The sequence below is a fragment of the Panthera onca genome, chromosome B1 (genome assembly GCF_046562875.1).
Source record: "Panthera onca isolate mPanOnc1 chromosome B1, mPanOnc1 haplotype 2, whole genome shotgun sequence".
Classification (NCBI taxonomy): domain Eukaryota; kingdom Metazoa; phylum Chordata; class Mammalia; order Carnivora; family Felidae; genus Panthera; species Panthera onca.
The window spans coordinates 12,308,348-12,322,035 of NC_138342.1; the positions used below are offsets into that span (position 1 = coordinate 12,308,348).

A 13,688-nucleotide genomic window follows, 5' to 3' on the forward strand; every position below is an offset into this window, starting at 1 on the left:
ATGAATTCCCCAGAAGTGATCTGGATGGGACACAAGTGGAAATATGGTTAAGTTGAATATGTAGCAAAGTAAAGAAACACTGGATCTTACTTACACTAAAAATATAAGTTTTAAAGCCTCTTCCTACATGGGAATTCCTACTCCCCAATATATTTAATTACCTATGATCGCATTATTCCCAATATTTAAAAAACTCAATTCAAGGTATTCACGGTTTATTTTCATATAATTAACATGTTGACATAACTTTCAAAATGATGTCTAGTAAAAGAAAAAAAAATAGTACCTTTTCCAATTCTCTTGGTATTCGCATACAAGTGTATACTCTTTCTCTTCTTTCTGTATACTTGGCCTCATTATGTTCAAGGAAGTAACCTCTTGTTAGTTCAGCACTGAGGAACCTCAACAATGAAAGCTCTACAGGAAAAGAAAATGACACAAAATAAAAAGAACAGTATTTATCAAGAAACATATGCTCGCTGGGGTCACAGATAATACATATATCAAACAAAAAGAGAATAAAAAAAATCTATAATTCTGTGCCCAGAACTGAACAGCTACATACAAATGATCAGTAAAAATTGTTGACAATTGCTACTCTGTGTGGTACAAAGGGAAAACGCCACAGACATATATAAGGAATGATTACTGTTAATCAGAATAGTTAGAAAAGTGTCTGTAAGAGCCCAGTCCTGGGTCTTATAGGTGATATAGGACCTGGAATGATGGACAGAAGGGAGGTAAAATGAGTCGAGAGCAAGTATATATAAAATGAATACTATATACATATATATACGTGTGTATGTATGTATGCACACACATACACACATATGACTCTACATATGCTATAAGGGAGTCAAGTCACCTAAACAGGCATGGATCCAGTGCAAAAACCATCCCCGGGGGAACTACACTGATATCAGTGCACCTTCTTCCTTCTTCTTCAGCCCTGGAGATCCTGCAAAAGTATCTACATAACGCCGTTTCCCTAGGTGAAGGCTTACTAACAGGATAATAATCACAGCAAGTCATACAAAGTAGAACCTCAAGCAGATCGGAACGACTTCCCTTTCTTTGATTGGTCCACCTGCTCCCTCTGTTCCTCCAAAAGAGATTCACCCAGAGTCATCCCGTCTCACGTGAAAGTAAGGCCAAAGGAGGTGGAGTCTTTCCCCTTGGCTGTGCCTGGAGACTTTGAGATGAGAAGCTAAGGTTCCCACCCCTTCCAACATGTTCCGCTTCCCTGACAACCCATCACCTCAATGACTTTTCAGTACCCCAACTCACATCACCTTCCTATTCTTACTCACCAGGAGGCCAAGCCCTCTGCCGGAAGTCAGGATAACAAAGATTTCAAATTGTCCTCTTTGCTCTGAACTGGCCCTTGTGGTCCTTTTACCAGACACAGTATTGGTGCCTCCAAAAAACAACGGAGAGGGAATGTGCATTTCATTTATGAGTACTGACTTAAGGAACTGCATCTTTTGTGAGGGCTAGGATTGAAAGTCTGGAGGTATGGGGAAGAGTATACAGTCACAAAACAGCGCTGCAAGGCCCTGAGAAAACCCAGAAGCAGTGGGTCTTCCCAGTGAGCCTAAAACAACTTGCTTCCTCCAGGACTGAACGGATGGCTAGTTCTCAGCATCAGGTCAATGGCCTATTCACGTAAAGAAGTTATATTGCACACAAAGGTATACACATGTGTGCACACACTTCTGTAAATTCCAGATTCGTCATCTCTCTGGAGAGGTGGTGATACCATGAGAGGTATCTGGGGACTGAAACAGACGGAGAGAAAAGCAGACTTCCGCCCACTCCAGCCCCACGCAGGGCAGGCCAAGTCATCAAATGTGCTGCGAGCCTCACGCTTTCAGTACACGTACAATGAGCCACGGACACCGGAGGTGAACAGTACTGTTCACGCATTAACAGGTGTTCAGATCAGAAGGCCTTAGTATCACCAAATCCATGTAGAGCACAACTTTTGATTAGGGACTTTCCAATATGTTGTAGGCTGGGTACATCCAGAACAAGATCGGCTGTTTGAAGGGGAGAAAAAGAAAGCCTTCTGAAGCGCACACAAGAACAGTCAAACCAGTGAAGGACAAAATTTGTACTCTTACTCAGTTCAGTTTTCCAATGAGAGAGCAGAGGATGTTTTGATTAGCTGATACTTACCAATAAACATACCATAACTATCAATCTTTTTGTGTGAACACTGAGAAGCAGCAGGCCTCTCGGAAGGCAGGAGAGACTGAACTTAACATGACTTTCCTCCGACACCAGCGAGCCCCAGAGGTCACTGCCCCAGGATCCCTGTCCCCATTCCGCCTGCCACCCTCCACACAGGTTCTCCTCTCTATGATCGCCCGACTCTTCTGACCTGGGCATCTTTGGCAGCTCGTCCTCCTCCTGACCCATACAGGTCTGCCGTTCCGCGTTCCAGTCCCTGTGTCCTAACAAAGCACCGGCTACAGTAACAGTAATGCAAGGCTGTATTCCCTGACATGCCCTCGATCACCCTCTCTTCGCTCCTTTATTCCCTATATATACTCTCCTTGCACAGTCTAAGGTTAAAACCACCACCTGAGTCCTAAAGTCACCACATCTGATTCCCAGCTGCCTCCCGGTCAACTGCACCTGGAACCACTCTCCGCCCACCCCCACCACTTTAATCTGCAAACTCAGGATCTCCCAGCTCAGCTCAGCCCGCCCTCCCCTGCAGCCCCGACTCTAGTTCCCGCACCACCAGTGACACACTCGTATGTTACAAGCTGGGGGCCAGCCCTCCCCCTCTCCAGGTCCCACTGATTCCTCCCCTGGAACATTTATGAACTTTCCCCTCTCTCTGTGTCACCTTCCTCTGGTCCTCCTCTCCCCCTCCAGTTCCCGCACAAGCTTCCTGACTGGCGCCCTCCCTCCAGTCTTGGCTCCCTTGCATCCTAAACCCTGGCAGCCAGGCCCTGCGGGTCGAGTCCTACACCTCAGGAGTGGTGACACAGCTCCCTTAGGATGTGGCCCCCTGCTGTTTTCAGTTGTGCCTCACACCCACCTCCCCTGAATCTCTGGGCCCCTAGTTACTAGGTTGCTTCTCCTTTCTCGAAAACGGGAGGTGGGCTGGCGAAGATTCCCTTCCAGTGTCCCACAGGCAAGTGCACAGAGGCACAGACGCCCTCTCCGTGGGGACGGCTCCAGGTCCCTGAACACAAGGCAGCCTCTCCCCCCTGGGTTCGCACCCTTTCCTGCGCTTCCCGTGCCACACTGTGCACTTTCTTGCCCAGGTCCCTCCCTCACCTTGCATCCCCCGTGCCGGATGGGACACACACCAGAGGTGCTCAGCAGGCGTGGATCGGAGGAGGAGGGGGCAAAATCACGGAGAGGAACGTGGCAGAGAGAGGACAAAAACAGAATCAGAAACAGAAGTGGCAAAAGCAGAGAACACCAGATTCTCAAGAAAACAGCCCGTGACTGGAAAGAATTTTCTGAGGCTGGGAGGGTGAGCAGAGGAAGGGTGACAGGCCCCAGCACCCCACTGGACGCAGCAGAACCAAAGATAAGGAGCCTCTATGCCGTGTGCGTGTCTAAGCGACTGTCAAAGGTCACCCACCAGGTATCAGAACCTCTACCCCAAAGGACGGGGTGCCATGGCGGCGGGCACAGCCAGCATGTGCCCTGGGGTCTGGGGTCTGGCAAGGATCTCACATCATCCACAGCAGGGGCAGGGAGGGCAGCTGGGCAGCCTGCCGGCATGTCGGCCGTGGTAAGGAAATACGGAAACAGGTCATTACAGAATCTTACATTTAAAACAGCAAATTAAAAGATTGAGACAGCTGTACCCTGTTTACTGAGAAAATTATCCTCTGCAGTGGCGTCTTCCCTGATGACTGCAGATGACCGAGTTTTACCATAATAAGAGTTTTGTTCAGATCCATGAGAAAAGCAGGGATTGGCGATCAGAAGAAGTGGGTTCCGGCATCCTCTCTATCACATGTTAGTCCTGTGACCCTGCTCAAGTCATAGATGTAGTTTCACAGAAGAGAAAACTGAGGCCTGCAGCAGTTTTAGACCATCTGCTACCTGCGTCGTCCACACAGGACGGCCAAGGGGCCCAGTCAGGGTTTGCATGAAAGCACGTGACAGTGCGAAGCAGGACACGAGGTCTCGAGCTCCTTCTTACTGAAGGACCTGAGAGGTATTACTCAGTTCTGGTTTGGGGTTCCCTAGCGTTTACTGATGCTACTTCTGCAAGCTTGTTTTCATGGATAAAGGGCAATGCGGCAAATAGACATATTCAATGAACTATAGAACCTAATAACTAATTTTTTGTAAACAAGTCATATAATATAAACCCACAAGTGTCTTAACTATATTCTAAATATAAAACAGTGGTATGTCAGGATTCTACTTCTAGAAATGCAGGAATTTTAAACACTAATTTAAATTCCACAATGCACTTAAAAAAAATCACATGATAAAAACGTGTTTTTAGTGCACAGCTCTCAAAACTATGGAGCACAGTCTACTGTTACGTCCATTTTGCAGATGAAGAAACCAAGGGACAGAGAGGGTAAGGAGGTCTCCAAGATCACACAGGAAGCCAGAATTCAAAATCAAGCAGTCTATCCCCACAGCGTGGGCTTTGGGGCACTAGACTATTCTGCCTATCATTGTCTCAAGTGCGTATGTACTTTCTGGAAAACTGGGAGCCGTCCATTCTCTCCTTTTTCTGTCTGCACATACAGCACCCTGGGTTCACCTCTACGATGTTACACTGTTAACTGGTCGGCTCCCTAACCAGCTCACGAGCTGTTTGGAAGCAGGCACCGTGTACCCTGATCTTCCCGCTGTCTAGCCCCTAGTGAGTCCTGAATCTAAAGGAAGTGTCCGCTTACAATGACTGATGGCCTAGGGAATGGTTTTTAAAGATGCGTTAAAGCAATATTAACAAAGGAACCAAGCTTCATGGGGTGAAATATTCTGGAAGCTTTGTCTTACCTTCTCCCTCACTGCTCATAAATTGGCTCGGCTTAAGGGATTAGGATCCTCCCGCTCTGCCAAGAGGCAGTTTGCAAAGGTCTTGCACACGGTACTTCATAAAATTCTCACAACAAGCCTGAGAGCTACAGAGAGCAGATAATGTTCATGTTTTACAAATGAAGAAACAGAGGGTCGCGGAAGTTAAGAGACTTGTCCGAAGTCACTGAAAGGGTAAGAGGCAAATAGGGAATAGAATCTAGATCTCTGACCTCCAAGTCCAACGTGCTCTCTCCCTTACAGCACAATTAGCATCCACCTATCTGTCAATCACACAAGATAACCTCACCCTAACCTGGCTTCAGCTGGCCAGAAAGAGCCCTTTGATTCCTACCGAAGGAGAAGAGGCTTACGCTGGCCTGCAGCTGGGCAATTAAGTTAGGCTCCTGGTTTTGTGAGTCTGCTCCCGCCTTTCCGTAGCCATAGATATACTCAGCAGGATGCTCCCTAGTCTTCTGTTCCCAAGTATAGCTGCGTTTCACTGTTTTTCTTCTTGCTCTTTTAAATATTGTTCTCTAGCATTCTACAGATTTGCCTGAGCTTACTTGTCCCTTTCGAGTGGGCAGAGCTGCCTGGCTAATTCCTTAAGAAGCCTCTTGTTTCACCTGTGGGTGCCACCCCTCAAGAATTCTAAGTATACCTTAACTTTTTCCATACTGTGGTGGCATTTCATTCCTTCTTAGCCAACGTCGCTCTCGTTCGTTATGCCAAACATCTGTCTTTATAGTTTAAGAGCCAATTATTTTCCAAAATAAAATAATCCAAATGTTTATTTTCTGAACAGTGACTTAACTTTTTAGATGGCAACCAATTTTAGTTCATTTACCCAGTTCTCACCAAGAAGAAATTAATATACACAACCGCTTCTACATTGGAAAACTAAGTTTTGCCACTTGAAATATATGAATATTTCATATAAGGAGAATAATACCCATCATAAATGCAAATAAGTTCCTCCAGAGTATTTTTAATCAATATTCATCTTTCACGACAGAAATGTTCTGTGATCAGTATTTAATTTTTTTTTTATTACGTTTATTTACTTTTGAAAGGCAGAGACAGACAGAGTGTGAGTCAGGGAGGGGCAGAGAGAGAGGGAGACACAGAATGTGAAGCAAGCTCCAGGCTTTGAGCTGTCAGCACAGAGGTCGAGGTGGGGCTTGAACTCAGGAACTGCGAACCTCAAGATCATGACCTGAGCTTAACCGACTGAGACACCCAGGCGCCCCTGTGATCCAGTATTTAAAAAAAAAAAAAAAAAAAAAAAAAATTAATGTTTATTTTTGAGCGAGAGAGAAAGACAGAGCACGAGCTGGGGAGGGGCAGAGAGAGAGGGAGCCACAGAATCCCAAGCAGACTCCAGGCTCTGAACTGTCAGCACAGAGCCCAATGCAGGGCTCGAACTCACAGACCGTGAGATCATGACCTGAGCAGAAGCCAGACGCTTAATTGACTGAGCCACCCAGGCACCCGGATCTGGTATCTTAAATTGAGGAAAAGTATAGTATAAATTGCTCTCCTCATCCCTCAAAGATGACTATGTTTAATTATTTTCTGAGATAGCTTGTTTTAGAAATAAGAACCCAGGATACAAAAGTATTAATTAAAAGTAATGAGTAATCATAAATATATTTATATGTTAAGTAATATGTCCAAATATATCTTTCTTAAAATAGCACTGACCCCTAAAAAATTGGAAAGTAATATTGGTTAACTGTTAGGAAAATACTACAAAACATACAAATCTCCACAGTCTTAAATAATGTAAAACCGTAATAAACTTTACTAAGGTTATGTGAAAATATTATAGGTAATTTTATTACACAAATACAGAGTTACATCTTTGTACAAGGCCAACTAGAAATCAATACAACAGCAATTCTGTCTTCCTAAGTCAAATAGTAGTAAAAGTATCATTCAAGTTTTTAAGACCCTCATACTACTCATAAATAGTCTCGTTTAGGAACGTTAAGAATAGGTAGAATTCTCATAAATTTATACATTTATAGATGGAAAATAGGGACACAGAGAAAAAAGGTCACAAGGTTACAGGGTTAAGGACTAAAAATGTCATTAATCTGACAGTCAATACTACTGTCTTTCCAAAGACTTGTTTCATGCAAACATTCCTCAAACCCGGCCACAAATAAGCAGCCAGGGCTGCATTTTGGAGGGTAAACTAGGATGAAATTAAACAGTTTAAAAAGCGAGGATACTGAGCTGGTCAAAGACCAAAATGAGTAATTTTTCATTGCTTGTTTAGTTGACACGTACTAGTTAAGTAAAGCAAGTGAGAGTTTTAAAAGCAGAGGAGTAGCTTGCCAGAGTGAAGAAGCTAATTTTATCTTACCTATCTCAGGGTTGTGGTTACTCCAAGTTACTTCCCAGTTTTACGGTTATTAATACTTCCTTTTGTAAATGAGAAATTAATTGCCCAGAGCACAATATCAGAATAACCGCCTTTAATCATCCGTGGAAGATGAGGTCTGGTTAAATGAAAGGGTATTTATTTATTTTTTTAATGTTTCTTTATTTTGAGAGAGCGTGTGAGTGTGCACACACGAGAGTGGGGGAGGGGAGGGGCCGAGAGGGAGGGAGAGAATCCCAAGCAGGCCCCACGCTCAGCTGGGAGCCCAGTGTGGGACTCAGTATCACAACTGTGAGATCATGACCTGAGCCGGAATCAAGAGTCTGACACTTAACCCAGTAAGCCGCTCAGGCATCCCATGAAAAGATATTTTAATAAAAATAAATTATTTGTAATAATTTATACAAACAATAGGGCGTAAAAAATATGAACAGTTAAAACCTTTGTCCCACTCGAAGGCCTCTGCGGGAACTGTGAAAAGGAGTTCAGCTGGCCTTTCTGGGTTGAGGCTTTCTTCCTGCCTCTGCTCATTCCCTCATGGAGGGAAAGCAAGAGGTCTAAAATGGGCAAAAGAAAGAGAAACACAGCAAAACAGATGGATAACAAGTGTGAGCTCTAGAAGTGGAGAGTCACCATTTGAACAAAAGGACAAACATGGGCCCCACGGCACTGTTGAAATCAGACACGATACTATTCAACCATAACCTTGCTTGAAGCTCTTCTGTTTTCCAGACAACACCCATCCCTGTGCATATTCCAGCACCTGCACTATATAGGTACTGTTTCCTCACCAGTAGGTGAGGCTTATTTTACATCAAGTCTTCTACTGTTAAGTCTCCACGGGCACTAGAGCCAACTTAGGTGCTGCAGATACTAAACTATTTAGTAGTGGAGTCATGACACAGAGCCAAAGAATTAGGTAAACGGTCTAAGCAAGCACGGAGTCTACAAAGCAACTCAACAGCCGGAGCCAGCCAAGAACAGATTGCCTAATTCTTAGTCCAAAGTTGACTTGCTGGACCTAGATTCCTAAATGGGAACATGGCTGATACAGAAACTCTCCCGCCTAGAACTTCTACAGATGAGAGGCACCTGGGTGGCTCTGTCGGCGAAGCACCCGACTCTCGGTTTTGGCTCAGGTCATGATCTCGCGGTTCGTGGGATTGAACCCCGCATCGGGCTCTGTGCTGATAATGGGGAGCCTGCTTGGGATTCTCTCTCTCCTCTCTCTCAAAATAAATAAATAAACTTAAAAAAAAACAACAAACAAAACTTTTACGGATGAGTCAAGTGGGGAATGAGTACAAAACTACGGTAACATGTACTTATTATCTGAGCTTATATCAGAAAGGACAATAGAAGTTGGTAGTATTTTTAAGAGTAGGAACAAAAGACAAAAGAGATGAATCTGCAGCTCCACACTATACCCGGAGTCTAAGAACAGTGACCACATAAGGCAATAGGGGAACATACGATGCACGTTTGAGACAGAGACAGAGACAGAGAACAGGTATGGTGAGTGGCATATCCCTTGCACACTACATTACGGTAGAAGTTCTAGGACCAAACAAAAGTTTCAACCCACTGCCACGCCACGTATAAGTCAATGAAGGCATTCAGAAAATCAAGTGATTCCAAGAGTTTGAAATGAGGGGAAAAAAAAAAAAAAGAAAGCTTACACTTGATGTAGATACCTGTATGTGGTACAAATAGCTGCTCATACACAAACTAATATTCGTATATATTTTCTAAAGATATAAGTGAACCAAGACAGGTATAAAGCAAAAATATTAACCTCAAACACTAGGTTTGGAATTATTTTACTTGGACGGGGAGAGTGTGGATAAGCACCTCGTCTGTGTATTCATTCAGGAAATCCTAGGCTGTTAGGACAGGTCAACAAACATTGTAAGAGCTCTAAATTCCTTGGGAAAATAGTAAAAAGAATTTTGGGACTAACTGATGGTTGGGCCACCAGGACATTAAGATTGTGCCTTTCCAAAGGCAAAACAAAGATTGCCCTCCACTGGGGAGGAGGACGAGAGGATCAGAGGCAGAATCAGAATTAAAAAACAAAAACAAAAGCACAAAACAAAACAAAAAAGGATATGGTGACACACAGCAGCTATAGTTGCGGCCAGCACAGCATAACCTATAGAGATGTTGAATCGCTATGCCGTCCACCTGAAACGAATGCAACCTTGTGTGTCAACTACACTCAAGAACAATTTTTTTCCAAAGGATGAGGAACACCTTAAGGGCAAGCAGCAAGACATCGAAGACATGTGATTCAGGGAGAAACGCTTCCCACATGACACCAGGTGGTGCCGCTCAAAGGCCCTCTGGCCCAGACCAGCCCCTGGGGAACAGGTCTCTAAGTTCTAGAGGAGACACAGGGAAAGGTTACAGAGCAGCAGAAAAGGGCGATGCTAGAAAAGCCAGGTGAAGCAGAAGCCGCTTCGCAGCCTGGCTAAGAATGGCTGTAAGTGTGCTAATCTCCAGAGAGTGGCTCCAAACAAAGTGGCATCCGACTCAGAGGGTGGACACCAGCAGGGCAAGAGCTGTATGACTGGCAGAGAAGGGACAGACACCTGGGGGAAAAAATAAGGGGTCCACATGGTACAACGCTGGCTGGTGACCCCTGTTGAAATATTCCTGGGATTCTTACCGAAGTCTTGATCCCCACGGGTTTCCACCGTCTATCTCCCCTCACAACAAGACTGATGGAATTAGGGGGACAAGGAGGACTACCCCCACAGCTAAAGCCGGAAGTGTCTCTCAGATAGACTTTCTGCAACTATGGGTTAAAAGTCCAGCTTCCAACGTGTTAAGTAAGCCATGCTCAGAAACTCATGCCGATGAAGAATACGTGCGTCGGGTGTGAAGTCTCTGCAAGTTCATGGTACCAGGTATTCAGACCCGTCTTGGGAAGGGCTAAGGAAGGGATGCTAGGGGTTATTCCAAGAGCCTAATACATCTGTGCTCATCAAAAGGCTCCCGACAACCTCATTTTCCGTGTATGCAAACAATACCAAAAAAGGCTTTCATAATATCGGCTTGCCTGAAACTCCGAAATATTTCAAAGACATCGTAGTGAAACCTGGCCACACTCGCTGCCATTGGCACCAGAGTGTCTTTAAGGTTCAAGTCTAAGGCAGTAAACAGACAGCTGAGACTTAATACTTTGTCTTACTTAGAGCCTGCCAATTCAGAAAGCAAATACTCTTGAAAGCAAGTATTTAACTGACAACTAAACCAAACACAGTGGAGAATTTTTAAGTGGTTAATTAAAAAAGACTGAACAAGGCACAGTCTGTACTTCATTTTTCAAAGACACGGATCTCTTCAAAACCTAACCTACGTCTAGTTCAGAGAATTAACAAATCAAACAGGATCTCACCTGATCAGCCTTCTGATATTTGAGTATTCCTACATTTTCAATATCCAAATACAGTCAGTGATGCCGTAAGCCTGAAGACTGAACATTTATTTGCAGGAATTGCAGGAAATGATGGCTAATGCAGCCCCTACTGCCCATGAGAAGCAATTTGGGGGGAAGAAATTCAATGGAGTTATGATTCAGTTGCTGTTCAAAACTTAAAATTACAAAAATAATTAAATGTTGTGATCACTGTATTCAGTGAAACATATACCTCAAAATTTTCTTCTTTTAAGCCTAATATACAACTACGCTATGAATACAAACGCAATTTAAAATTAAAAAAAAGAATCCTACAGTTTACAAAATATTATAACAATATGCTTGAAATTGGTCGTTCAAAGTAGGATTTACAAAGTCATCTTTTCCTATAGAGTCATTTTTTTTTTTTTTTTTTTTTAAGAGGCTTAAGTTTCGATTTGGGAAAAGTTCACAGGTAACATTTTCAAGACAGCTAAATATTTCTGTTCTGGGGAAAAGTACTGAACTTCACGGTCATTGGTCACTACCACATTGCTAGCTGTGGCTGAGGAACACATATTTGGAGGGCAAGTTAACAGGTTTCTATGGCTCAAGTTCGCTTAAAATACACAACGAAAAAGTCACCTTGGCAGGAAAATGATGAAGAAATCAGCCTTGAGCTGCTCAGTTTTGAGCTCCCTGAGACGTGGGAGACGCTCTCCAACGAGAACTGGGCGTGAGGATACCCCGGGGGTCTTTCTGAAAGACCCTGCAAAAGCGGCCAAGGCCCCCGGGACGGAACTTCCCGGGCCGCAGCGCGGTCTCTCGGCCACACCTGGCCGGGCGTGTGCCACGGAGACCCCGGTGCCGCGCGCGCGGACCCCGCCCGACGAGCTGTCAGCGGCCACGGAGCCCCGGCAGCCGCGGCGGCTCGCGCGCCCACAGCCCGGGCGGCCCCGGAGGCGGCGGCGGCCGCGGGACAAGGACCCGGGGTCGCACGACGCCCCCACCCCCACCCCGCGCCGCCCTCGGAGCCCTAGCCGCGGCCTAGCGCCGCCCGCCCGGCCGCCTCACCTGCGCGGCTGCGGCGCCGCTCCCGCCGCCGGTCGCTCTCGTAGAAGCCCAGCGTCTCCGTGTGCTGAGGCGCCGGCGGGGGCCCGTGGCCGCCGCCGCCGCCTCCGGGCTGCTCCGCCTCGCCGCGGCCGTCCCGCTGCGGGCCGTCCGCGCCGCCACCGCCGCCTTCTCCCGGGGCGGCCGCATCGCCGACGCCCGCCATGTTCCGAGCACAACAAACTGTCCCCGCCGCTTCCCTCCAGCCTCCGGCCCGGCCTCCGCCTCCGGCCGGCCCCCTCCCGGCCTCGCCCCGCCCCTCGCCGGAGCCCGGGCCGCCGCCGCCGCCGCCGCCGCCGCCGCCATCCGCGGCTCGCCGGCCGGCGCGCGCCATTGGCGTCAGCGGCGCGTGGGAGGCCGCCGCCGCCGCCGTCGCCGCCGCCACCGCCGCCGCCATCTTCTTCCTGCCCTCGGCGTGGCGCGCGGTGGCTTCTCGCGCCGCGGTGGGCTCGGCCGTCCGGGACCCCGCGCCGGGCTCCATGCAGCCGGGCCGCGCGGCCGGGGACAGCGGCCGCCTCCGAGGCTCGGGTCGGGCGCCCGGCGGCAGCGGGCCGAGCGCGGCGGCGGACGGAGGGTCGGCGGAGGAGCCCCGGGGCGGCTGTCTCTGCGACCGCTGCCCGCCGTCTGCGAGGTGTGCGGCGGCCCGCCCGGGGCCCCTTTTGCAGGCTCGGTGACCGGAGTGCGCCGGCGCCGCCTGCCCGGTCTTGGCACCGCCTGCGCGGCCGCGGCAGCGAGGGCCCGGCTCCAGATCCCCGACCCCCGCGAGCCCTGGCTCCATACGTCCGCTATTTGGGCTCCATCTCCTCTGCATATTTATGATCTCCCGTCACATTGTCTGGCCTCTGGGTTTCCGTTGACAGTTTCCAAAACACTCGAGCAAGAAGGAGCTCGGGGTTGCTGGCCTACAGGTGGGGGCGCGGAGGGGAAGCCCGAGGAGCCGGGTGCCTTGTGCGTTTCAAGCGCCCGCGGGCGTACTGCACTGTTGGATGAGGGTTGGGGTACGGCTTTTGGCCGCCGCGGTGCCCTTGCTCCGTCACCTGGGCGTCCACTTTGCTTAAACGCACCGTCCTTTGCCGCTCTGGGGTGTGACTCCGCACCGACCGCGGCGTCAAGACCACCAGGCTCAGGAATGGTGCAAGTGAAGATGCTCCGTGAAGGGATCTAGGGAGGGCCTTTGCCACCTGCCTCCCACGTGGTTGCTGCGTGCTCCATTTAGGGTGACTGTGGCGAGTCCATTTGCCAACTTCAGAACTGACCTGTGTCTGTTGCCCTTTTGATTAGCACAAGGAAAACTGTGATTTTTCCCCTAACATTAACCTGTCTGGAATTTTCCCTAGATCTAAACTTGACAGCCAGCTATAAACAGGTATGAATAGAGCAAAATCGGGCTCATGTTGATTCATCAGAGAACCTTGAGGGTCCTGTTGTCACTAGCGAGGACCTGGTTCCAGACTCTGAGCAAATTTAACAATGTACGGTCTGGGGCAGCATGCCGAGAGCAGCCACCTGCCAGTCTGACAGCAGGGTAAGAGCCCAGATGAGGGAACAAGATGGACTAAAAAGGCTCCAGAGCTGGCACCTGACCCTGCTTGGCCTCGGAAAAGGAGGAACCGATGCCTTTGGAACATCCTTACCCTTTTTCATAGAACAGTTCGCAGGTACACAATTCTAAATATTGCTGTGACCATTTTCATGAAATTCTGTTGTGTTATACTTCGTCAAAGCTGAGCCTTAATCAAAAACAAACGGTCTGGTCAAAACTTCAGAGTCCTTTTG

General features: G+C 47.8%; 1 protein-coding gene across 1 annotated transcript in view; it reads right to left on the reverse strand.

Annotated features, from left to right (window-relative positions):
- Positions 1-12,690, reverse strand: part of TAPT1 (transmembrane anterior posterior transformation 1) — a 66,742-nt gene extending 54,052 nt beyond the window's left edge. The window contains exons 1-2 of the mRNA XM_060655378.3: positions 11,877-12,690; positions 287-417 (exon numbers count right to left, since the gene is read on the reverse strand). Coding sequence (XP_060511361.3) covers positions 287-417; positions 11,877-12,690 — 945 coding nt within the window. The remainder of the gene's footprint in view (positions 1-286; positions 418-11,876) is intronic.
- Positions 12,691-13,688: the final 998 nt, after the last annotated feature.